The 25,625-nt window shown below is 29.8% G+C and overlaps 1 protein-coding gene across 1 annotated transcript in view; it reads left to right on the plus strand.

Moving 5' to 3' along the window:
* The window catches only part of LOC107436946 (potassium voltage-gated channel protein Shaw), a 166,380-nt gene that overhangs the window by 136,486 nt on the left and 4,269 nt on the right, over positions 1-25,625 (plus strand). Inside the window, exon 6 of the mRNA XM_016048785.5 lies at positions 22,216-22,368. Within this exon, the coding sequence (XP_015904271.1) occupies positions 22,216-22,368 (153 nt within the window). The remainder of the gene's footprint in view (positions 1-22,215; positions 22,369-25,625) is intronic.

The raw sequence follows: 25,625 nt of genomic DNA on the forward strand, positions 1-25,625 counted from the left end.
TATTCTTTAACCTGACAAAAGCTCACAATAAATCGTACTTTGTGATGAGACACGAGCCTCCATATGTGTGTGTTCAACAATAAATTAATAAATAAATACAGGCTGGTGGGGTGTTTGATCCATGTCCAAAAAGTCGATCCCCACCGGCTGAAAACTCCCAGTATGCAAAATAGTTACTGGTACATGCTAAATATGTCGGGGTCACTAAGTCCACCAAGTTCCCATAACAAATCACTACCTCTGAGAGTACTGGATCAGAAATTGATCATGCACTGATGAAAATTATGATCTGCGAATGGATGGTGAGTGAATGTGTCCTCCCTATGAAACAGGAGGGGATGTTTTTGTGTTGCCTCCGGATCTTCCTTAGGGATGTTTCCCAGACAGTCATCAATAGCCCATTGTGCAGTTCTAGTGCGACGTCAATAAAATTACCGTACCGTATCATTTAACAGGTGCATTTCTGGCGGAAAAATTTCGCTTTTTCGCAGACACCTTCGTAAAATGGAATTTGTTCTGAATTCCATTGTAACCGTGGATGTGTAATAATAAGTAAATAAATGTAGGATAGTTGGCTTAACTCAAAGAATAGCTTTGTCTTTTATCAAATTGAGGAATAGAATAGCACGAAAAGGAGATAGAAAGCGCAGCGATATTTAAACAGCTATGTACGCTTCAGAACATTTGGTGGAAGGACAATATTCTTTAGATTCAGAAGGTTCAGTAAGGTATAGTTTTTTCACTTAAAATTAATGCTATGAGACTTCGTATGGTATAGCTGTTCTGTTAACAGCTCATAACGGTGAATGTAGCAGGATCGAATCACACTATAACACTGCCTGCATACTCGTGCTGTCTTTCTCAAACTTGTGTTAATTATTTGTCAAATCGAAAGAAGTTTCTAAGCTATTCTTTGCATTTACGAGGAAAAAAAACCTACTTTTGTAAGTAAACAAATCCCACTACCCCATATTAGATGTATACAACAGACGCCATTTATTCAAGTATAGCATTAGTCGCCAATAGCCCATTGTGCTGTGCAGCTCTAGTGCGGCGTAAATAAACAACAACAACAACTCAAGTATAGTATTTTTAAAGCACTTGAAAACATAATTTAGGCCCTTTTCTCTCCTAATCGATAAATATATCAAGAAAATAAGTAAATAACGTTCACCCAACTCTTACCAGCTATTTAAATAAGTCATTCTTTTAAATAAACCATAGAAATGTGAAAAGTCTACTACCATTCTATTTGGTATGAAGCATACACATCAAAAGGTTAAAATTTCTCAATTAATGGTAGAATGAATGACAGTTCCTAAAGAACTTTTTGGTTATTTTATCATGATACTTAAGAGCATGGCGAGCAACGATGTCTCAGTGGTTAAGGCATTGGGCTGTCATTGTGAAGAGCTGGGATCTTTAAACTGTCACCAATTGCCCATTGTGCTGACTAGTGTGACGTAAATAAAAATACCAAGTATACCAAAATCTCTTTTGTGTAATTAGGCTGAACACCTTGTATAATCCGAGGTAGCTAAAAAAGCTGGTTAGCAAAATCGTGACTATATTATAAAGGCGCAAACGATTTATTTTTGTCTTTAAAAAATATAAAACTTTTTATTTAGATTCCATTTCTTTTAGCTGCTCGAAAACGATTTGGAACACAATCAATATACAAATATACTTTTTGTTATTTTTAATGCATTTTTTATGGCTCCAAGTTTAAAGCAGTTTTACTTCGGGTTTAATCTGATTTATCTGATCTAATATTGAAAAATCTGATTAATTGTTTCGAAAAAGAATTAAAATAATGTGTAAAACTGTATCAAGCAATAGCAATTAAATGGAACAAGTTAGCTGCAGTTATGTTGATTGTACGCACACGCTTTGAAACATTTGTAGCTTTATTTCTTCAAACATTTAACGACAACACACGAAGAAATTCGCAAAAAACATCAAACAACCCGTGAAAATAAAACTGTTACGAAAGATTATCTTGATGTGATACATAAAAGAACAAAAGCATCATAATGAGGTATATGGAATGAAACAACAACTTGAAAGCATTGAGGATAATGGAATAACTCATAGAATAACTGATGATCCTAAGACGTCATGTCTTAATTTCGTATATCATACAAGCAATTTTTTACTTCAAGTATTGAGTACCGAAGTTGGCCAATTAAGAATATTTAAAAAAAACGTCCATTGAAAAATTTTTTAAAAAAAACTCAGAAAGTATTTGGAGTTCCAAAATTGGTATAGAATATCCTTTAGATAAATTCAAAGATTTTAGAATTGGCACAAAAATAATAAATAAAAAACATCAGGTTCAAGAGACAGAAAAAGAACAATTTCAGCTCGAAAACTCAAAAAGATCTCAAGAAATCAATCCAACTCTCACAGAGCAGCCGTTCAAGGTCTCCACAGATGAAAAACGCGAGAATATTTCATCCAAAGAAAAGCAATTCGATGCATGTCTTTTACAAGCTGTCTTTGACTGAAAGAAGCACTTTCAAATCTCAAAAATAAAAAAAAGAGGAGCATTTCCAAAGCGTCAAGTTGTGAAGGAAACTTACCTATTCTTTCAATCTTAACACTAGGATCAACTCGAATTGTTCTTTGCCCATAAAACCGGAGAATCTTGTTCTGTAGCAACAGCTTGGTACGAAAAAGACTTATATACTTTTATGGCTCCCGAAAATCCAGATACTTTTTCCCGGAGGAGAAAGATAAACGACCAGGAACTGGAGCCACCAATATCTTAAATACTTCGAGGGAGAGAATCGGTTCCTTTCAAAACCACGTTGAGTTGAGAGATACCGAATTACTTATGCAAAACATGGGGGAAAGGAAAAAGTGGATTTTGTTTCAACCGAATTGCATTTGTTCAATACAAGATATGACAAAAGTGATTTAGAGGGTTCATAAAATGTGCTTGTTAAAACTGACGTCTGCATTAGTGCCTGGGAGTTTAGATTGCTTTTCATCAGTGCAGGCGGCACTAGTTAAAGATGTTCATTTCAAAATAATGGCTTTTCTAGGTAATGAAAATGCTAGCTTATGGCTTTAGAAAATGATAATAATGGCGAAGTTAGAATGACATTTAAATCTCTTTCCACTTATCTGAAACGTGCATTTAGATTGTAATTTCCTAATTTATATTTTTCATTTTGAAGTTTCTAAGCTAAGTAATGGTTTTATTTTAAAGTCGTAAACACTATTTAATTTTTTTTCCTTCCATGAATGTTAAGGAGATCGTTTTCAATCACAAGAAAAAGAGTTTCAATAAAAATAATATTTAATGTACAGAGATAAAATTCGTGTGAGATTTTTTTTCTTTATTTGATAGCTTTTGAATTAAATTGAGAATATGCCAAATTAAATCAGCAATCTTTGCTGAGTTTTTTTTCAACTTTAAAGCATTAAGGGAGTAAAACTATTCAATTTACAAAACGGCTTGTTTTTTTTATATTCCTATTTAAGTTATTTTCGAAATAGGTATTAGAAAAAGGAGAATATTAGGAAGTACTAATTATTATTTTATTTATAATAAACCTTAAATTATTTAAATAAACCTTATTTGTTAAATTTAAAAAAACTCTCTTGGAGTATTTGAAATTTCCAATAATGTCCCCGGATGTAAAAAATACACATAATTCAATAATTTACTTCTTTCTTTAAAATAAAACATTAAAACAATACAATATTAGAAAACACAAATAAAACAATACAATATTAGAAAGTATTAATTATTATTTTATTTATAGTTCCATTGAAAAGTTAATTAAAATTTGTTAAAATAATACAGATTTGAAGGAACAAAATTAAGAATGTCAATATTAAATAAACCTTATTTATTCAATTTAGAAAAACTCTCTTGGAGTATTTAAAATTTCCAATAATGTTTACGGATGTAATCAATACACATAATTTAATCATTTACTCCTTTCTTTAAAATAAAACATTAAAACAATACACTATTAGAAAACACAAATAAAACAATACAATATTAGAAAGAACTAATTGTTATTTTATTTATAATCCCATTGAAAAGTTAATTAAAATTTGTTAAAATAATACAGATTTGGAGGAACAAAATTAAGAATGTCGATATTAAATAAACCTTATTTGTTCAATTTGAAGAAACTATCTTAGAGTATTTAAAATTTCCATTAATGTTCACGAATGTTAAAAATACACATAATTTAATATTCTACTCTTTTCCTTAAAATAAAACATTAAATACTTAGAAAGTAATTACAGTTTGTTTTATTAAAAAAACTGTGTATTATACTCTTCATCAAGTATCAATTTCTATGCCACGTTCTTTAGCTTTTTTCAATGTTGTTGAAGTCACGTTATGTATGCTTACATCTATAGAAAAGAGAGAGAAGAAATATCAAACTCTAAATAAATAAATAAATAACACAAAAACACCTCCTTCAAATGAAAAAAGTTTTTAAAAAAGGAAAAACAATTTCACCTATTTTATTTATTTACTTTTTATTTTGTTCACTCATTCTTGTACATAAATAATGATACATTTGGTTTTTAATAAAATAAATATAAAAATCAAACTTAAGCAGCAAAACTACAAATACTAAACTTTTTAAAAAAATATATAAAAAATCTCAAATTTATCTTATTTGGCGGCACTCTTAAACAAAATCGGATTAAATTAGATTTATTTTAAATTCGTACCTTTAACTTGAGCAATACAGTTTACATTCAAATAAATAGCTAAAACTCACTAAATTGATATTAAAAACTTGAAATATGTCTAAAATTATCATATTTTTCTCATCAATTATGTTTTATTAAAAATAAATGATAAGCTGATATTCAAGTTTTATAATATTAAACAATATAATATAAAATAGTCGTTTACTTCTGAAATAATACATCATAATTTAAAGCAGTCGAAAAATTAGTTCCTATGCAGTTTTAATAAATAAGATAATTTCAATGCATATTTATAATTTCCATTCAAATTTTATAGAGATTAAACCACTTTTATAAATTGCAACTTTTTGTAATTTATATAAACAGGTGAACCCTTTTAAGTTTTTAATGAAAATTCAAAATGATTTATGAAATCGCTTTATTTTTCTTATCACTACTACTATCAATAAAATTCTAAATTAATGATAAACTGTTATTTTTGCTAGTTATTCAGCTGAATATTTTGAAATATATTTAAATAGTAACTTCCTCCTAGAATAATATATTAACGTCAAAAAGATGTCAAAAAAGACTTAGTGTTTGACACAGTTTTAATAAATAATAAACAAATCGCTTTGCATCGGAAAACCCACTTAATCCTACTACATTAACTTAAGGCAGCTTAAAAATGATTTGAAATATGTGCATTTTTCTTTTAAACTCAACACGAACATTAATTTTCAAAGGATTATGAAAAATATACTACGAAACATTTTAAATATACCACGAAGGAAATAATGTTCTAAGTTTTAAAGAAAAACTCGTAAATTTACTGAGATTATTGGATTATATTTAGTTAGCAAATTAATTTAAACGCCTTGCATCATAAAATAATTTGTTAATCTTTTTTAAACTAAAGATATTAAAAAATTTCTGTTTAATTATTCAGAGTGCTATGCGTTAAAAATTTAAAGGACAAAATATTTAATAATTTAATGTCTAGTAAATTTTTGCTTTTATGATAGAAAGTCTGAAATTTATTGTGTCCTTAAACTCCCAAAGCAAGCGACAAAATTGTCTCTTTTTATTTTTTGTAGTTTGTGTCTTGAAATTAAATATTGTAATAACATAATAAATAATGCATATTGTAATAACATAATAAATACTTGAGTCATTCAGCTGTACATATTTTAAAAGCAGCTATATGTTTTGAAAAAATATGTTAATATAGGTACTAAATAGACAAATAATGCGTGATAAACAAAATATTTATTATGGAATTTTAGAAAAAGTAGAAAAACTAAAAATAATAATTTTTTGCTTATTTTGCCTAATAAATTAACTTTGATACTTTTTTATGCATTAAAAATTTAAACTTTTAATTTAAATAAAAGGCTCTTTAAACTTTTACTTTTCAAATAAAAGAATTTTTTATAAAAAAATATGCTTCATTTATTATTTTGAAAAATTAATTGAGGAATTAAATAGCTCGGCACGTTTTTCATTCAGAAAAGAAATATTCCTAGCATTGCCAATTTAATTTTACAAATGAAAATTTTTATAATTATGAAGACAATTTTGAACTTTAAAAGGCTTCTTTAGATAGGAAGAGGACTTCACTCTCTCAATATAAGAATTATTTAATCACAACTTTTCATATTTATATTTATATTTTCGAATTCTTCCCATTTTATTCATTTAAATGTGTTCAGATCAATTTAGTTAATAAATGTTCAAAGATGCAAATACTTTTAAAACTTTTTAACTTCTTTTAAAAACTTTTTGAGACAAGATTAAGCTTTAAAAGTATTCTTTAAATAGGAAAAAGATTCCATTTTCTTAATATAAGAATTATTTAAGAATAACTTTCCTATTTATTATATAGCTAATTAATATTTTTGAATTTTTTCCCCATTTTATTCATTTAAATGTGTTCCGGTGAATCCAGTTTATAACTTTTAAATATGTGAATACTTTTAAAACTTTTTAAAAAATTTCACAACTTTAAAATTTGTTTTGAAATTTAAGTAGAACAAATTTAACGAAATTAAATGGAAAAACATTGTTAATAAATATCAATTAGTTACTTAACGAGGAAAAAAATGGCTTTCGTAAAGTTTCTCGTACGTTAAAAATGATAAAGTAAAAAACGTCTTTTCTAACAATAAGACCCTGTTTGGTTTCACAAAATTTAATAAACTTTTTGATTATGGTTAACTATGCCACATCCATAGAAATAGAATGATGTAATCACCCAACTTTAAGATATTTAATCATTATTCGTAATATTTCTTCTGCAAGTTTCTCTGGTTTATTAAAAAAGAATATTAACTTTATATTCATTAAAAGGGAAATACTTTCAAAGGACAATCACTAAGTATCGCAGCCTTAAATAACTAATGTAGCAATACATGTAATCACCGAAAATGAGTATAAAATTATTAAAATTTTGTACGACTTTTTATAAAAATTAATTATTTTATGGTTAAGTTTGTGCTTTGCATCACCCCGATACACAATGAGTTTGATACAAATATTCTAAAATATTTACTTCAAATATTAAAGTTCGTAAAATCCAACTTTGCGAGCTGTACTTATCCTATTGAAAAAGGCAATGAAAGGTGCTTATTGTACCACAAAGCAAGAAAACAGCGCCATCATATAAATCAAAACTTATTAATCTAAATCATAACCCAAATAATTTATCAAACTTCACTTTACACTGTAAAAAGTTTTGGTGTATTATAGCGCAAAAATTAAATAAAATTGACAAAATGAGAATTGTTTGAAAAATTTTGCAAATATATTATTAGAAATGTACTTGCTTTTTAAACAAATTGTTTTTGCAATAAAGCCATAAATTGATTCATAAACGTATAAAAATATGTGTTGTCAGTAGGACTGGGCTATAAATCGATATATCGCGACATATCGATTTAACGCCTATATCGGCAAACCGATACAGCGACTTTCATTCCAAGCGATGCATCAGAAATCTGATTTAAGCCGTCGAGTGAAGAAGACGATATAACGATATAGCGATACACGAAAGGACTTTCTCTTACGTTCCGATGCCAACTCGCGCTGTGGAAGACGATATTGTTTCGTTATGTTGAGACGGCCTTGACTGATGAGCGGTAGAATCAGAATCACTTTTGAGACCTTATATCGTTATATCACATGTTCGTTTTCGCAACTTCGCGATTTAAAATCGTTTCTTGTAGATTATTTTCAATGGGATTAACTTCGTGATCGCCGTCGTAACCTTGTTCTGAACGCAATCTATTATTGAAAAGAATTTATAAAGAAAAGTTTCTTCATTAATTAGGTAAGTTTTTTATTTATTTTCTGACAAAACTTTTTTTATATTTTTAAATGTGAAAATTATCGGAAATCTAATTTAAGGCACCCATAAGGAATTAAATTACAAAGTAAATAAATTTGTTAGGTTATTTTTTTACTTTCTTTTAATTTATTAAAAACCTTTCGGATAAAACTTCTAATAATTTAATGGGCTTCTATTACTGATTTTAAATTTATAAATCTTGAGTTGTTTTTATTTTTAGAAATAAAGTTAAAACAAAACTTATTTTTTGGACATAAGTCAATAAACTTTATTTGTTCAAAAGAATTTGAAAAGTTTGCGAATTTTATTCATTTCTTTTTTTTTTATCAATTACTACTTCGTTTTATTAGAGAGTAAAATCATTATTTTTTTTTAATTTTCGTTTTATATTATTAGTTAATTAGCTAAATACATTATCGAATATCACAATTCTTTTGTTTTTATTTTTAAGAATTTAATTAAGAAACTTTGCCTTACTTTGTTTTTCGTTCATAATTCGGTCATTATTTAATTTAATTTAATTATTTATATGAAATAATAATAAAAATAGTGTTTAAGAAGCATTTTTTTTTCTAAAATTTATTTAGCTCTTTGTTTTAAGCATACAAATAATTTTTTAACGAACTTTTTTTTTCAAATTTTGTTCCTATGCTGTTAGGTAAATATATTGATAAATTTCACTTTTATTTATTTTTTTATTTTTAAACTAAGAAATCTTTTGTTATTTGCGTGATCATTTTTAGAAAATATAACAAAACTTGTGTTTACTTCTTCATTAAGAATTTGAACATTACGACCGAACTTAATAATTCTGTAATTATTTACGCATAATAGTACAAGGAAATATTGATTTGTTAAAAAAAGTTTCTTTTTTTAAAAAAAAAAAAAAAATATTTTTAACACTTTGTTTTAAGTGTATAATGAATTTCTTAACAAGCTTTTTTTTCAATAATTTCAGCTAGATATCTTTATAAAATTCCCTTTTTATTTTTAAACTGAGAAATCTTTCAGAGAACGAAAATTTTAAGAAATAATTACAAATCTTATGTTTACTTTTTAGTTTAAAATTCGAACATTTTTAATTTTAAATTTCGGCTTTTAGTCAATTTAACTTTTATTTTAATTAAAAAAATATTTTGAAATTTTAAAATCAGCTTTTGTTTAATAACAATATTTTTTTTCATTAAGGGTGTTTTAGGGGTTAACTTAAATTAAGACTGCTTATACCTTATAAACGATAAAGAAGTGCAAATATTTCATTCTGTATCTACACACATTTTTTCAATAAATATTTTAAGTAAGATTTGTACATCTTAGTCAATTTATTTAATATCTTTCTTTAGCAAAACATATATATTTTCAAATTTATAAATTGATTTAAATCAATATGCGTATGAAGTCTTGATAGAAATCTGACTTTCTGTGCCTTAAAGTATATGAAATTCAAAAATACTATATCGCGATACATCGCTATATCGCGATGCAAAACTGACGATATATCACGATATATAATTTCTAATATCGCCCAGTCCTAGTTGTCAGTAAGCAAACAAGCAAAAAATGACTAAATAAATAAGCAAAACATTACCTGTGAAAAAGTAAGTTTAAAAAATGCGACTACGTGCACAATAAAAAATTTTAGTTTATCTCAACATCAAAAAAGTTGGCAACTATACAAAAACTAAACGTCTTATTCTAAAACTATCTTCTTTCATTTTACAACTCAAACCGACTTTTAAATGTTAACAAAATTTTAAAATAATTCAAATTCACTTTGAAAACAAACAAATTCGTTTCTATACAATCCAATTTAAATAATGTTGTAATGCATTTTAATTTCAGAAAGTAAATACATTTCTCGACTTATCTTCTTATTAAAGTTTTATTACGAATTGCTAAATATTTAGTTTCCTAGCGATGGACCATTTCCTTTCGCATAGAAAACTTTTCAATTGCACTAAAGCTTCTCTAGACCAAGAAACTAATACAGCTATTCCTGTTTTATTTTAAAGGATTTTTCGGAAAAAACTTCAACGAATAGTGCCTAGCATTTCAATTACAGAAACGTGACTTCTAACTTAGGAATATTTGTCTTCGTTTACCCACAATTCCACTTCTTCTGAATTCTAAGTGGAGTAAAAAGAGGAGTAAATGGGGCTAATGAAAACCACTGTGAAGAATAATATCTTCGTTCATTTTTCAGTGGTGTTTTTCATTTTGCTTATATATTAAAAGTTTCAAGTCCCTATGAGTAAAAAATAAAAGTTACATGGAATCTAGAGAATGAGAATAAGAAAAAACACTTCTAAGTGATACAAAATAAAACACTCAGGCTTTAGAAATAACTATATCTTAATATTTCAGGTGAGGAAAATTTATACAACTCGAAAAGTTTTTGAAGAAATAGCTTAAGAATATAATTTTTCTTTCTTATGATAAAGGTCTTAAGATGAAAAGTATGGAATCAACGCTTTGCATTTAAATTAAAATAGTCGATTTCAAATATATTCCCCTTCAGAAAATAAAACTGAAAAATGAGACTTTTTCTTCAATGTTAAAATAAAAATTGTTCTGCTTCGTATGAAATTTATTTTAACTAGTTTTAAATTTTGCACTACTAAAAAAAAAACTTGTGTTAAAGAAATTTATATTACTAAAATAATGCATTATTCGTCAAAAATAAAATTTTTAAGGAAGAAAAAAGAAAAGCTTGAGCAAATGATTCTAAATTTACGTATTTTTAGCATCGTTTTGCAATTTTTAATTTTTAATTTTTTCATTTGAGGGGGAAGAAGTCGCACATAAAAAAAATTTCTACTGCTATAACTAATTGCGTAAGTTTTGAAATCTAATTTCAATATATTTCTTACAGAAAATGTGATTGTTTTAAAAACTCAAAGCATAAGAAGACTTTTCACACTGAGAAAAAAATTATGGTCAAAACTTCCAGAATATGGTAACATTGACCATGTTTCTAGCTCTAAGAAAGCACCAAACAACACTGTAAGTCTTACCTAAACGCTTTGCTAATGACTATTGGTAAAATAACAATAAAACATGGTATTATTACCATCCTGTTTAGTAGTAAATGTGGAAAAATTTGGTATTTTTACGGTGATATCTTAGAGCATAGTATAAAAACCATTTATTCTGTTAAATTTGCATTTCAGTTTTGTATTTTTGCTAAATATTTGGTAATAGGAACTGTAATAATAAAAGTGGAATAATGTTTTTTTTAAAAGTGCCACTGCCATACAATTAGGGTAATTTTAGTAACAAATCTTTCTCCGTGTATGATTTGACATTAAAAAAACTGCCTTAACATTTGACCGTAAACAACAACATTGTCATTAGAGAACGACAGCCTTAAATATATTGATATTAGGGATCAACAGCTTTAACAAATCGCCACTAGGGAACAGCGGCCATACTGTATTGTCACTGTAGAACAACAGCCTTCATATACTGGCATTAGGAAAGAACTGACTTCATACATTGACTTTGAGGATAAAAATCATTCACATATTTACTTTAGCAATAAACAGAATAATATTATCCATTCTATGTAATCTACATAAATGTACCAGTTCATTCATCAATAGCTGAACAGTCCTGGATGAACCCTGGCTTTCTCAAAAAGACGAGACCAGTCCTTCCTTCTTTGCTCCCGCCACAACCATCCATTCTCAGGTGTTGAGACAAAGTCTCTTTGGAGACAGTCCGCCCACCTCAATCTGGGTCTGCCTCTTTTTCTAACTCCTATTGGCTTCGCCAGAAAAAAAATTTTTCGTCGTTTGATCATCCTTCATTCCTAAAATGTGTCTGGCCCAGTTCATACGTTGGACCTTAAGATACTTTAGAATATACCAGTTACTAAAGATTAAATGCAAAATACATTAAAAATATCATATGCCTAATATTATTTAACAGTGTCCATATCTAGAAAGCGAAACTAAATACGAAATAATACTCAAAATTCACTTAAAATACAATATTTGAGTCATTTGAGTCACCGTATTTTACTCCAATATTGATTTAATTCAATTCACAAGGAACATATTGCGTTAAGTCGATTTTAAATGGAACATGTCTGAAATAATTATTTATATTTTATTTCTAACATTAATATTATTAATATAAAACGAATCGAAATTAATCTTCGAAATAAATGCTCTTTTATTTTCCAGACTACATAATATCCACCGATCTAAAGCGGGATGCTGGTCATACCGCATTAAATTGAATGATCTGGTTGGTCAATTTTGATAAACAAAACGAAAAATTTCATTATCAATAATTACCCAGTATCGCTAAAAATGCAGCTCAAAGTGAAATACAATGTTCTTTCTTGCAACGCTCCACATTTAACAACCCTTAACTGTCAGCTGCTTTGCTTATATATCAGCAGCACCCCCAAATGAAATTCTCAGGCATCACATACTGAAGTGTACATTTTTAGTCTTAATTATCCAAGACATGCAATATATAGTTACCAAAAAAGTGCCATTTGTTGCATTTTAAACTAATTACTTTTAAATTCATTTAAAGTCAAATCAAATTATTCAATTCAATGAATAAAACAGCAATTGCATATAATTCTCATTTTTAGATTTGTAGAGTTAGCTTCAATACATTGGGAGAAAATTAAAATGCAGAAAGCATTCTACCTAGATAAAAATAACACAGAGATCAAGAAAGCATTAGTTTAGTCAGCGAAGACAACTTAAGTAGTATTTAGCAAAGAATAGCTTAATGCATTTTTAGTCTTAGTTATCAAAGACATGCAATATATCGTTATTAAAAAAATTTTCATTTTTTGCATTTTAAGCTAATTACTCTTATACCCATTTAACGTTACACCAAATTATTCAACTTGAATGAATAAAACAATAATTGCATACAACTCTAACTTTTAGATTTGCTGAGCTACTACAATAAATTGCAAGAGAATCAAAATGTAGAAAGCATTCTACCTAGATAAAAAAATAACACGGAGATCAAGAAAGCATTAGTTTAGGCAGCGAAGACAGCTTAAATATTCATTTAACGAAGAATAGCTTAATGCATTTTTAGTTTTAATTATCAAAGACATGCAATATATCGTTATTAAAAAAAGTGTCATTTGTTGCATTTTAAGCTAATTACATTTAAACCCATTTAACGTTAAAGCAAATTATTAAACTTGAATGAATAAAACAATAATTGCATACAACTCTCACTTTTAGATTTGTAGAGCTACTACAATAAATTGCAGAAGAATCAAAATGTGGAAAGCATTCTACCTAGATAAAAATAACACGGAGATCAAGAAAGCATTAGTTCTGACTGCGATGACAGCTTAAGTAGTATTTAGCAAAGAATAACCTAATGCTTTCTAAAACAAAACCCCCCAAAAAATGGACTCTACCTTCTAAATTGAAATTCCATTTCATCGAGAATTCTATTTGTCGAAGATTGCTCCATGATGTGACTTCCATGGTAATTGTCTATTGATCTCTTAAAAATCAAAAGCGGCGCTAAGCGTATGACTTCTCATTAATTCGATAGCTCTGGAGAGTCGTTTTAGAATTAAAACACATTGAAATCATTAGCCTCATATTCAGAAGAAGAATAACTTCGCCATTTTTATGGAGGATTTGGGACGCGCCAACCGCGGCAGATATTATTGCCATTAGCTGCCGGTATTCATTTCCATTTCAAATAAAAATTACCATTTCATTATTTCCAAGAGAAATAAATATCTCATTACGGAAGGTGAGTTTTGTTCGTGGATATCGGGTGGGGCATAATGAGCTGACTGAATGACTTTCATTTAATGGATAAACAAAAGCAAATATAAACTTTCATTCAGTTTTGTCACCGAGGATTTGTCTTTGAGAGAACTTCTTATCCAAGAATTTTATGAGTTTAGAGACAGCACTCACAAAGCACCTTTGGAAGTTATATTTTTTCTACAACATAGCAAGATAAATAGTGATATAGTTAATTTTTAATGAAGTCTATGTATGTTTTTACAAAAAATTATGAAAATATAATAAATTGCAAGCAAATATTTTCTAACATCATTTATTATTTAGTTGTTGTAGTTGTAGATCATTTATGTCGCACTAGAGCTGCATTTATATCGCACTGGGCTATTAGCGACGGTCTGGGAAACATCCCTGAGGATGATCTGAAGATCACAATTTTGATCCTCTGCAAAGGAGATGGCACCCCCTCTTTGGTAGCCCGACGACCTGTAAGCGAAGTTGGGCACTTTAAGATAGAACAGTTTAACGAGCACCAATGCCCCACCTCCTGTATTCCTATACAGACTGAACCAAGTGGTCACCCACCCGCACACTGACCGCAACCAGTGATGCTTGACTTCGGTGATCTGCTGGGAGCCATGTCTTAACGATCTGTCCACAGCGGGCCCATTTATTATTTAAACAGTTCCTTTGAGCATTTTAACATTTTGTTAATAAGCAGAATTGGATACTTGCAACTCGAGAATTGAAGTGATTTTCATGAGCGATTCCATTTTTTCGACAGATTTCGCCTCACTAATCACATGAATTTGGGGGTCCAGCATGAGATTAGATATTTAATAGCGAAGTTGATAATTTTTTGGAAGACACAGTAATGGCGAAATGGAGCCAGTGCCACCATTGCGTTACTAAAAAGTGCAACTACGACAAAGTAAAAGTTTGCCGCCATCTTGGAAGGAAGAAAGTTGCCGAAGAAGAAGTTACGAAGCTATAAGTAGCCAGAGTCATCTATGAGCAGGAAGCAACAATCATCGTTGTTGAAGCAATTGGGAGTACTTGCACTTCAAAAAGAACATCACAGATACCCACACATGTGACCTATGACTTCAGCACCAGCTGATCGTTTATAGGCAAAAATGGCATGTTAAAGTAGAGCTCAGTTTCTCCGCATAAATTAAATTGTTAATAAACGTGAAGTTAATATAGCGACGCATTGCACATTGAATTTATTGAAATATAATTCTTGCTCGTCAACGTTTATTACTTAACTTAGATTTATTACTTGCTTATACATTTTATTGCAACCATGATATATTTTTGCTTTGTGTATCTAGCTACATCGATGCAAAATTAGTTTGTTTATGTTCTACATAATTTCGTACCTGTCTTTGTGTTAACACTAAACATACCATAACAGGTCAAATGATCGCTTAAGAACTTTTGCATGGAAAATACGATCATCTTATCGTTTTTGCACATTTGACTTCATGACTTTTTCCAACAATTATATACAGTTAATATTCTACTGTTATTATTTTTTTGTATTTTGTTTGTTTTGAATAATACTTATAGTATACCTATTTCTACCACAAACAGTAATTTGTCCGAGAGAACAATTTACATCCTGTATATCTAAAAAATGCGTTGAGCAATGAATTAGAAATTCTTATTCTTTGTGTTTGTAATACATAAAAATTGGCAATATACAATTTTGTTTAATTATGATAAGGCTTATTTTTAGTTTATTTCCTTCCTAATATCAATATTTCATACATTCAATCAAGAAATATAAAGTCCAGTCATTTGACCGGCTATGGTAGAAATAGGTATATATTAAGTGTTGGTATGTTTGGTGTTAAGTAAGAAATATATAGTGAAAAAATTGAAATTTTGAGAAAGAAAAATAATGTATAACTTAAGAGAATTGATACTTGACGGGCTCGACTTACTCGAAATAGAATGGAAAGAACAGCTGCTAACGTAAACAAATGCCACGTTTCAACTACCAACCATGATCGAGATAACAGCTCTACATCCCCTGCGGGTATCCCATTGGGTACTTGCAACTCGAGAAGAAGTGAAGTGAATTTTATAAGTGACAACATTTTTAAAAGCGAGGTTGATAATTTTTTGGAAGATAGAGTAATGGCGGGAAGAAGCCATTGCCACCATGGCGTTATTAGAAAGTGAAATTACGACAAAGTAAAAGTTTGCCGCCATCTTCGAAAGAAGAAAGTTATAACTGCGTAACTCATCAAAATATTCGCTCATTCAATTTAAGTAAAATTTAATTTGATTGCTCCCTTATCTAAAATAACATTTATGGATGAAAGTAAGAAAACAGGAGAAAAAAAATCATCTGTTTTGAGACCTGATCTGATCTAACATTTGGATATTGATCTAGTACCAAGAATGAATACAAATCGAGTTGATATGACCACAGTTAATATTCCAGGTATTACCTTCATTTTATGCCAAGTTTATTTTAAAATGTGCTGTAAGACTTTCTAATAGAACTTTTAATGAAAATAGATGAAAATTCTGCGATTTATTTGATGTTGTTATTGTTATTCAAAAATCCGCCGCTGAATTTTCTTCTGTTTTCTTCAAAAATGTATAAGATCTGCTACACATTTTAAAAACAATTTTATATAAAATGAACATAATACCTGAAATATTAGCTGAGACTATATCAATTCGATTATTATAAGTTGCGAACAATGTTTTATTTCTTACTTTTTTTGCGCAGAAAATTAAATTATTTCATTTTATGCTTTTCCGTCTTAGCAATCATTCATGTTATTAAAAAATTGCGTCTTTTTCCAAAATATTTTCTCATCTTCGTCAACTTGGTGCTGAGAATAAACTTCGATTTAGAGTTAGATGTATTGAGATAAAATTATTTAAATCCAATTATCTACTGTTATTAATGGAGTAGATAACTTAGGATAGAGGTTTTTTTTTAGATTAGCAGTTAAATTATCAAACAAATTAAAAGAATATATAAGTAATGTTACAAAAAAATTGTTAAGAGATTATATCTTAGCAATTAATACTTTCCCGGGGATTCGGTAGAAATTTTAACTGAGCATAATTTGTAGCCGAACTTTCAGGGAAGTCCACAATCTGAGTTGGATTCGAACATTTCAATCACCGAATCCAGAGCTGTGATCAACGCTATGACATAATGCTCAAAACCCAAAACTGATAGACGTAAAACTTTACTGATTAGTTTAATGAAAATCTTGCAAAATGTATGCATTTAGTAGAGAGACCATAGTTGTTTTTACATGCCAGAAACTAAGGTTGTGAGAATTGGTTGATTCCAAAGTTATTTTTACCGAAAAAAGCATGACGCATTTGGTAAGGTCCCTCCAATGGAAGTTAGATATCCTAATGAAATTATACGTCCGCTGTCAGTGTTCCACTCCGGAAATAACAGTGGTTATCTATATTGACAAAATAATTAAGCAAACTTAACGATGTTGTTTAACTACTTTTAGTTAATCAATATCCAGAAAGATGAGAACTGTGTTAATTATTTTCAGCTATCATATCATTAAAAAAATACTTGCTCAAATTTCACGAAACTTTCTTCGTTCTTTACGAAACCGCTTCCTGGTATATGCTCCGAACAAAAAGTTCGTCAAAGTGGCGTAATAACTATCACTTCTTTGTAGAAACGAATTTTGTCAAAATTAAAAAAATGTTTCGTCATTCTATTTAAAAAAATAGAGAGAGAAAGAAAACCTCGATGCGCCTAATGTACTTAACTTTTCTAATAATCACTTTATCATGGGTACTATATAGATGCAATGTCACTCAAACAACATAGGGAGGAGAAATAGAACAGAAAGATAAATTACACACATGCCTGAAGCGGGATTCGAATCCGGGATCTTTCTGGTACGAGGTTAACTCATTAACCACCATATAGCAAGGTCGGCTGATTTCATACCTTTATTTTCGATTGTGTAGTCTTCATTCTAGTTTCGTTATTCTAGTAAACAATCTCCCACAATGCACTGCGAGTTGAAGAAACATTTTTGATATATACTTGAGAGATTACGTTTTGTCACAAATCCTGTGATTTTGTGACGAAATTATTCTCAAAATTAATGAAATACAGCTCAGGTATTGTTGAATCGTCAAAAATTGATAGTTTTATTTCTAAGAGTGGGGTTGAAAAAATAAATCCCATTTTATATATCCGGATGTTTTATGAGAACTTGCTTTCCTTTATTGTGAAATTGAGTGTAAGAAAAGGACAAATAAACCTAGGAAGAACCACAAAAGGAATAATTTTGCAACTGTCTGTTCTTTTAGATAAATCGATTCAGGACTCGCTCTTGGTAATAAATATTTCCCCCGAATAAAACTAAGATTACCGATCATTACTTACCAGGCTGTAAATATAGGTGGCGCTAGTTGAATATCAAAACCAACCATCCAGAACTGATTCGTGACTGATACACTTGCCAGGAAGAATGAAAGTGTCGTAAATATCACGTTGTAATTCTTAAGCGCCTCCTCATAAAATTGATATGATTCTTTCTGACTCGAAATGACCAGGTCTTATCCTTAAAGTCAAAGTGAAAACGCCTGGGCTTCGTCTCAAGTCCATCTCGTGATGAAATATAACTTTATACACGCCTGTTGCCTGGTTTTCTTCAAACTTTATTTCGTTAGAATTTTTTCTGTTTACTCCGCAAAATGACTTTTAATACTTATAGATATATTTTATGATCTTACGTAAAATGCATTATAATATTTTTTTTATGTAGATTCAAGTGCAATGTTATTAAATATAGATGAAACAATGAAAGAAAAATGTATTTCACAGAAAAAGGAAATAATCTTATGTAACCGCTTCAGGAAGGGAAGTACATAAAGTTATTCTACCAGAGTAATTATATTAACAAATAAGGTATCGATTTCCATAGCACCAGTAACTTCAATACATGTTAAACCAGTCACTGGCCTTAAGAATAGTTTGGTGATTGTTTTTTGCCCACTCGAAATGAAAAAGTACAATTATTTACTAAGTACTTCTTCAATAGAAAATAAAATGAAGAGCCATGGTGGCTCAGAGGATAGAGCACTCGCCTCCCAATGAGGTGACCCGGGTTGGAATCCCAGCGATAGCTGGTAGATACGAATTCCGCACCTAGCTCAAGCTGCTGATCATCGACACCTGGCTGGCTGACCCAGTGATGATGTAAAATATCTTCAGTGGTAGACGGATCATGGGTCCCCTTACCATCAGGCTAAACGTGGGAGGTTTTGTGGTTTTCCTGCCCATGTAAGGCAAATGCGGGTTAGTTACTACATCAAAAAATCCTCCACGAATGCGAGTGTCTCCCAATACTTGATCCAGGAATTCCCTTGTCTTCTAGATTAAATTCAAAATTACAAAGCTAAGGAATTGAACTTTGGTAGTCTTAAACTCAAAATTGGGTCGGCTGTTCAACAACGGTCATTAAAAGAAAAAGAAAATGAAAGCTTTTTCTAAGAAATTCATAAACTTGAAAAGTAAGTGACCACCTTTAGCCTCTTTAAGTTCCATTCTTAGAAAATAAAACGGATAGAGGTTTGTGATCGTCACAAGATTATGCGAGATTTCGTTTTAGCAAAAATAAACCAACAATGACACCGAAAGAGAAATTAAGAAAAGCGGAAAACAAACTAAACCTAAAATAATCAAAAGCAACAAAAAGTGAACAGGAAAAAACATCGAAAAATGAAGTAACACACGAAAAAACAGTCCGTTTAAGATAAGTTCAATAATATGCAAGAACTAAAAATAAATATATAAAATGAGATACATAAATGCACTTTTTCAGGTTAAATATTAGCATTTTGACACATGCCACATAATCATTTATGGCATCTCACCATATTTTCAATTGAAATATGAATTACTGTGTCAGACCAAACAAAAATAGTCGAAATCTTGGGCCCCTTTAATTATTTTTACTTTTTCAGTTTCTTTGTCGTGTCATTTGTAAATCTCTAGCAAACTGCGCGCGTTTTTCGATTAGTGTGCCAGTTTAATCAAGGTTTTTGTCATAGCTAGCCAGTTGTCTTTATTAAAACATAAGATTTTCTTAAAGCTTAAGCAAGACAATTTTTTTAAGTAGATAACATTAAGTTAATTACATGATCATGTATGGATATTCAAAGATTGTGCAAATTTGATATTGCAATTTTTTCAAAATTTTCAAATGAGCTTGTGCTTTATGTTGACATTTCATAGCACTATACACCCCCAGAAAATATCAGTTTCTCCTTCAACGCAGACTTTCATGGAGGGAAAAATAAAGAATTAAATTGCACTGGGATTAAAAGAGCACCGGTACGTCCTGGAAAAATATCAAAATGGCATTCAAAATCGTGCTTGTTTCTGAATCCACCTTTGATAGCAGTTAGTGTAAGTGATTTTTTTCTGAACTGACATTTGCAGTGAATATAAGTGAATAAAACTAAATTAAAATCTACTTCTCGCGTGTGGTCGAAACAACTGTCACGTGACACCCAGTGGCACGCATGTCATAGGCTCGCCATTTCTATTTTCAGAACTAATAGAGAAAAATAAAATACTTGCAATTCATCACATAATTAATTTATCCAAAGATAAATTCCTGTTAAAAGTGTTTGTTTAATAATTGTTCATTACTTTTTTTTTAAATTTATTTAAATAATGATCGTGAAACTTTCAGAAAATAGAAAATAACGTATAAAAATATTAAAATATAAAATTATATGTGTCAAATTGAAATTATAAAAAATAAAATAAAACTTAAATGCACTCATGTGTGAAAAGGAAATTAAAAAGTCAAACGTAAAATAAAAACTACATAACAAATTCTTATGTTGTTTAAGAGATTATACAAATGTTTACGAATATCAAATCTTAGCTTTTATTTAATTACTCCGTGGCACTACAGTCCATGAAGGATTTTAGCCTTCTTCTTAACCCATTTCCAAACTTTCATATCGGGTCTGTTCCTGGACTTGGAATTTTCGGAGGTTGCTCCAAAATATTTGACGAAATTGCTCGAAAACAGACAAATAAGTTTAATCAATTTTAAATCTTAAGAGACGAATCTTCAGATTTTAATCTTAAGAGACGAGTCAAAATATTTTATTCTTCTCTTTTCGTTATATACAAACTTCGTGTAGAATCAAAATGTTCTGAAAACAAATTTTTCACTTTATTACAAAATATTTTCCAACGCCGCACTGGCATTTTTATTATCTTTCCATAAAAATGAAAATTCATATAAAATATACATTTTGAAATTGAGAATAAGATTAGTGCATTTTAAGCGAAATGATTGAACTAGATTTATATGAATGCTCTCTAAGTTTCGAAAATTCATGAATTGTAATTTATTATTTTTTAAGAATTATTATTAATAATCACTTCACGTGAAAACTATAAACTGGCTCGTCCGAGAAGTCAGCAGTCGAATTATTGCTTACTTTTCAAAAATTGGAAGAATTTGGAGTGAGCTCCAAAAGCTCCGTGTTGGGGCAGGACCCAACCTTACCTTTTTTTATATATAAGTTGCGCATTTCATGACAACACATCAAAATATCCTACAACTTTATATAACTATCGTTTTGGGGTCCTTCACTTTGCCCCTTTCCTGTTTTTTTTTTCTTTTTTTTTAAACTTTTTCGTGCCTCTGTTTTTGCCCATTCTTATAAAGTTATCTAATCACTACAGCCGTTCAGCGCTTTTATGGTGCTTACGATATCTATATCTTTACATAACTTCTTAATTTAAAAATTAGTTTTAATTCTACAAACATCACCATTCTTCGCGAACCCAAGAGTTTACAGGGTTCAATATTTTTCGTAGAATCATTTTTATATGACTCATTCTTATAAAGTTGATTTTTATGCATTTCAATAAGAGTTCACACAAAGCTGGGCCAGTTGAAAAATAACTTGACGCAGAAGATAATCAGAGTATCTGAAGTGGCCAGCTAGATCTCATGACATGAATCCCATAAAGTGCATATGAGAGTGACATAATAATGGAAGGATATGCGTATATTCGTCGATTATACAGACAATCATAAGTTATGCTGTTTTCCACGTCTTTTGAATTTTCGCACAATTCTAGATTCAAACCTATGATCAATAATGCCATACACTTAAATCTAAGGTTAGGATAGGTTCATTTCTAGTACTTACAGACCACTGGGCCTGGAATTGATTCCCTATCTTTCTTCTCTGGATTCTTCGTAGCCATGTTCATTACATGGCTCGTACACAATCACGATCTTGTTCAGTATATTCCGTAGCGAAATTGAATTTTCTATTTTTCTAATTTGTGCAGTAAATAAGTTTTCATTCGTAAAATGGGAAAATCTACTGAAATTTTCTAATGTTGCAGTGACTTTTCAATTTAATAAACAAACATTTCTTACAATCTTGCAGGTGAAAAAGAACCTATGCTAAATCACAATCGTGATGAGACGCCGGGTCCACCTCCTGTTAGAAATCGGAGGCAGAGTGCAATAGATAGAGCTGCAAGACTTGTTGATATTCATCACACGGTAGTACACGTTTCTACCGAAATAGCGAATACAGGTAATTGCAATCTCTCTGATATATGTAAAAAGTTTTCCAAATTAAAATGCTCTAAATAAAATTCGTCTGGAGTAAAAACCAATTTCTATAAAATTTGATCCACATGATGTCTATTATACATCTGCAACCCTCAGATTCTTATTGCGCAATTTAATTCAAATAAATCATCTTCCCCATGCTTGTAAACCCGGTCATCAAATATTCAGTTTGTTTTTTTCATTCCTTACACTATATTACGAATATTTTTTAAAAATTTCTTAAAACAACAAGTTCAATACCGACAGCTGTAATTAATCGACTAAAATACCTGCATAATTCACAATCGTATGGACTTTACCCATAAGCCGTTTATGTCAGAACTATCATCATTTTGAGGCACTTTGAACAACTTCAATTTGTGGAGAGTGTGTTATCGACGATGTCAACCGTCAGCTATGAAAAGGTACCCTAAGATCGAATAGAGTTAGCGTGTCTTATATACTAGTGAATTGATCCTTAATAATCGTAGTGGTAGTTACGCCACAAAGTAATATATAAAATCCTAAAGCGTTTGCCTTCCAATGAGGTGAACAAGGTTCGAATCCCAGCGATGGCTAGTCGATATGGATTCCTCACCTGGTTCGCACCAGTCACAGTGATGACGGGATCATGGGTTAGAGTCCCCTTACCGTCAGACTAACCATGGAAGGTTTCCGCTGTTTTCCTCTCCATGAAAAGCAAATGCGGGTTAGTTCCTTTAAAAAAAGTCTAGGAGTCTTAAATTCACCAATGCATAAGATTCAGGAGTCTTAAATTAACATTTAAGAGTTGGGGGGAAACGTTCTAGATAGCTAACGAATCACCCCAGAGGCTAAAGACATCAAAACTAGTTTGATTGCCCGAATGTTCCTGATAATCTCCTTTCTACTCCTGTTTCTACCGGCAATTAAACAGGTTTTGATGTTTTCAGTCTCCCTTATTTTAGTAGTGACTCGTCAGATTTCGAAAGTATTTTTTTCCCTCTCTAACAAATTTACTTGAAAGCTGTAATGCGAATACGTCATTAGCTTCATTCTTAACAAAAAATCATAAAATATAAATTTAGGGAGGTCATTATGGAATAACCAGCATATTGCATCGATCTTACAATATGCATTAAGGAAGGTTATTATGGAATAACCAGTATATTGCAGTATATACTGGCTATTCTATAAGAAGTATATATCATAAAGGTATAAAAATTCCATAAAAGTTTTCCAGTAAAATATGTATTAAGGAAGAGTCATTATGGAATAACCAGTATATTGCAGCAATCTGTAAATAGGTATTAAGGAAAGTCATTATGTAATAATCTGAATATTGCAGCGATCTTAAAATATGCATTAAGGAGGTCAATGCATATAGGCAATCATACAGCAATAAGCAATTATAAAATACTCATCCATTATTAACGACCAATGGTTGTTTGTTCTAAAATTGGGACAAGTTTTACTGTTAGAAAATATAGATTAAAACTTATAGTTTGTGCATGTTTCTAGAGATAAAGACTCATAAATTAATGTTTTAGAAGGGGTCAATCGAGGCACCAATACATGTAGGCAACCATACAACAATAAGAAATTATAAAATACTCATCCATTATTAATGGTCAATGGTTGCTTATTTTTACACTTTAAACTTTTTTTACGCTTTTGTTTTTTAAGGTAATGGTAGTGATAAGCCACATTTTTCCAAAAACGCCATTTCTTCGTCAAAACGTTTCATGGTATTTTTTCCAGATAGTTACTTCATTAGTTTCCGGAATTTCCGATAATACAATCCGGGAAAACAGTAGGGGAGAGTGGGGTCAATTGTAACAGGGTACGATTGTAACAGAGCAAAAATTTCGAGTGTCGGGTTCTAGATTTGGTTCCTAGGTGGCGCACAAGGTGTATTTAATAAATCTACATGTACACCCCTGATGGCAATCATTTTTATGTACTTTTGAAAGAGTTAGATCACAAAAGATATTTTCACGCCACGCAAGTACTTTTTTTGATATTAGAATATTATATTGTAACAAAGTAATTTTGTTTAAACAAATAAAAATTAGTAACCGAATATGTAAGTGGACACCTTAATTAACATTTCAATAAAAAAAAAGATTAGTTTTGCTAATTAACTAGCATTGTTTTTAACAAAAGAAGCTGAAGTGGCGTCTTGGGGACAATTGTAACGATAAGTAAAGGGACGATTGTAACAGCTGAAAATAAATAATCTTGTGTTTACAAACCATTACTTAAGTCTTTAAGAACCACCAATAGTTTCCTACATCATTTATATTATGTTGCATGTGCATTATTTTATTTGTCACCTTTCACAGCATAAATTAAAATTTTTAACCCCTTAAAGTTAAAAGCTTAACCCTTTAGGTCTCTGCTCATTATTATTTTTACTCCTAAAATATCACTACTATTTTGATCAATAAAGAAATATATCACAACTATGATACTATGTATAATTAACTATGTTTTAGTTGAATTTATGAACTGTTACAATTGACCCCGTAAGTGGGGACAATTGTAACAAGTGCTCGACTGTCAAAAATTGTTAATAACTAATATAATAACATTTAAAATGAGGTATTTTTTTTTTTCTAGTAGAGGATAGTCTACTTTACTCGTCTGTCAATTAATACTAATAATATATTGGATTTTTTTGTTAGTTAAAAATAGTTAAGTAAAAAATGTTACATTTGACCCCACTCTCCCCTACAATAAAGAGATACATATTATTCCTTATATAGAATTTATAGTATTTAGTATTACATAGTATTTAGCCCTCTAAAATAATTTGTAAATGTTGCCTATTATATTGATAGTATTTAGCCCTCTAAAATAATTTGTAAATGTTGCCTATTATATTGCCCCAAGTCCTTCATAGATAAATATAAAGTTATAATTTTTAGCGAACGGTGCATTGTTCACAAGCTGATTTTTAAGTATTCATTTTTTTTTTTTCTGAGCTAAGTTATGCAAAAAAGATATTGATATTTTCTCCCTTCTTCTATTATTCAACACTTTTATACTTAAATCCTTTTCTCCCAGCAAACAACGAAAATTCTTTAAACATACTTTTCTTGATAAAATGAAGAAGAAAAATTTTTTTTGCTGAATATTTTTACTTTACAATTCAATCCTATTTCTTTATTCGATAAATTATTCATTGGGATGAAAGGAACTACATGTCAGCCTGAGTTAAACTTAAAAAATAATGTTTTTATTTCACAGAGAGATTTT

The sequence above is a fragment of the Parasteatoda tepidariorum genome, chromosome 2, assembly GCF_982258835.1.
Source record: "Parasteatoda tepidariorum strain Cologne lab strain chromosome 2, Ptep-v5.0, whole genome shotgun sequence".
Classification (NCBI taxonomy): domain Eukaryota; kingdom Metazoa; phylum Arthropoda; class Arachnida; order Araneae; family Theridiidae; genus Parasteatoda; species Parasteatoda tepidariorum.